This window comes from Lagopus leucura, unplaced genomic scaffold, assembly GCF_019238085.1.
Source record: "Lagopus leucura isolate 7727_CA_CO unplaced genomic scaffold, USGS_WTPT01 34679-0_obj-0_obj, whole genome shotgun sequence".
Taxonomy (NCBI): Eukaryota; Metazoa; Chordata; class Aves; order Galliformes; family Phasianidae; genus Lagopus; species Lagopus leucura.
This window is the reverse complement of record NW_024966180.1, coordinates 2,064-4,039: the sequence shown is the minus strand read 5'-3', so window position 1 is coordinate 4,039 and position 1,976 is coordinate 2,064. Positions and strand designations below refer to the sequence as shown.

Below are 1,976 nucleotides of genomic sequence, written 5' to 3'. Positions count from 1 at the left end.
AACCAATATGGGAACCAATATGGGAACCAATATGGGAACCAATATGGCAGCTAATGGGAACCAATATGGGAACCAATAAGGGAACCAATATGGGAACCAATATGGCAGCCAATAGGAACCAATATGGGAACCAATATGGGAACCAATATGGGAACCAATATGGCAGCCAATAGGAACCAATATGGGAACCAATATGGGAACCAATATGGGAACCAATATGGAAGCCAATAGGAACCAATATGGGAACCAATATGGGAACCAATATGGGAACCAATATGGCAGCCAATGGGAACCAATATGGGAACCAATAAGGGAACCCATATGAGAACCAATATGGCATCCGATAGGAACCAATATGGGAACCAATATGGCAGGCAATGGGAACCAATATGGGAACCAATATGGCAGCCAATGGGAACCAATATGGGATCCAATATGGCAGCCAATGGGAACCAATATGGGAACCAATATGGGAACCAATATGGCAGCCAATAGGAACCAATATGGGAACCAATATGGCAGCCAATGGGAACCAATATGGCAGCCAATAGGAACCAATATGGGAACCGATATGGCAGCCAATGGGAACCAATATGGGAACCAATAGGGGAAACAATATGGGAACCAATATGGCAGCCAATAGGAACCAATATGGGAACCAATATGGGAACCAATATGGGAACCCATATGGGAACCACTATAGCGCCCAATGGGAACCAATATGGGAACCAATATGGGAACCAATATGGGAACCAATATGGCAGCCAATGGGAACCAAAATGGGAACCAATATGGGAATCAATATGGGAACCCATATGGGAACCACTATAGCGCCCAATGGGAACCAATATGGGAACCAATATGGGAACCAATATGGGAACCAATATGGGAACCAATATGGGAACCAAAATGGGAACCAATATGGGAATCAATATGGTGCCCAATGGGAACCAATATGGGAACCAATAAGGGAACCAAAATGGGAACCAATATGGGAACCAATATGGGAACCAATATGGGAACCAATATGGGAACCAATGGGAGACAATATGGGAACCAATATGGGAACCAATATGGGAACCAATATGGCAGCCAGTGGGAGCCAATATGGGAACCATTATGGCCCTTGGTGGGAACCAATAAGGGAACCAATGTGGGAATCAATATGGCGCCCAATGGGATCTCAGTAGGATTTCAGTGGGATCTCAATGGGATCTCATAGGATTTCTATGGGATCTCATAGGATTTCAATGGGATTTCAGTGGGATCTCATAGGATCTCTATGGGATCTCATAGGATTTCTATGGGATTTCAGTGGGATCTCATAGGATCTCTATGGGATCTCATAGGATTTCTATGGGATCTCAATGAGATTTCAGTGGGATCTCATAGGATCTCTATGGGATCTCATAGGATTTCTATGGGATCTCATAGGATTTCAATGGGATTTCAGTGGGATCTCATAGGATCTCATAGGATCTCAATGGGATCTCATAGGATTTCTCTGGGATCTCAATGGGATCTCATAGGATTTCTATGGGATCTCAATGGGATTTCAATGGGATTTCAGTGGGATCTCAATGGGATCTCATAGGATTTCTCTGGGATCTCAATGGGATTTCAATGGGATTTCTTTGGGATCTCAATGGGATCTCATAGGATTTCTCTGGGATCTCAATGGGATTTCAATGGGATTTCAGTGGGATCTCAATGGGATCTCATAGGATTTCTCTGGGATCTCGGTGCCCCCCGCCATCACCTCACACGCGGCCATGTGGAACGCGGCCGCCATTTCCCGGTCCCCGTTGCTGCCCTCCTCCCGCAGCACCGCCACGCGCGGCCCCACAGCGCCTGCGGGACAACACACATCCAGCGCCCCATAGATCCACTGCCCCACAGATCCACTGCCCCATAGATCCACTGCCCCACAGATCCACTGCCCCACACATCCAGCGCCCCATAGATCCACTGCCCCA

The 1,976-nt window shown here is 46.7% G+C and overlaps 2 protein-coding genes across 2 annotated transcripts in view; both read right to left on the bottom strand.

Moving 5' to 3' along the window:
• Positions 1 to 818, bottom strand: part of LOC122192455 — a gene marked incomplete at its 3' end in the record, with an annotated part of 1,909 nt that extends 1,091 nt beyond the window's left edge. Inside the window, exon 1 of the mRNA XM_042893002.1 lies at positions 270 to 818. Coding sequence (XP_042748936.1) covers positions 270 to 815 — 546 coding nt within the window. The remainder of the gene's footprint in view (positions 1 to 269) is intronic.
• A 65-nt stretch (positions 819 to 883) lies between these two features.
• PFAS (phosphoribosylformylglycinamidine synthase) overlaps positions 884 to 1,976 on the bottom strand; it is a 3,150-nt gene continuing 2,057 nt past the window's right edge. The window contains exons 3-4 of the mRNA XM_042893003.1: positions 1,739 to 1,851; positions 884 to 1,673 (exon numbers count right to left, since the gene is read on the bottom strand). Of these exons, the coding sequence (XP_042748937.1) occupies positions 1,578 to 1,673; positions 1,739 to 1,851 (209 nt within the window). The 3' untranslated portion in view covers positions 884 to 1,577. The remainder of the gene's footprint in view (positions 1,674 to 1,738; positions 1,852 to 1,976) is intronic.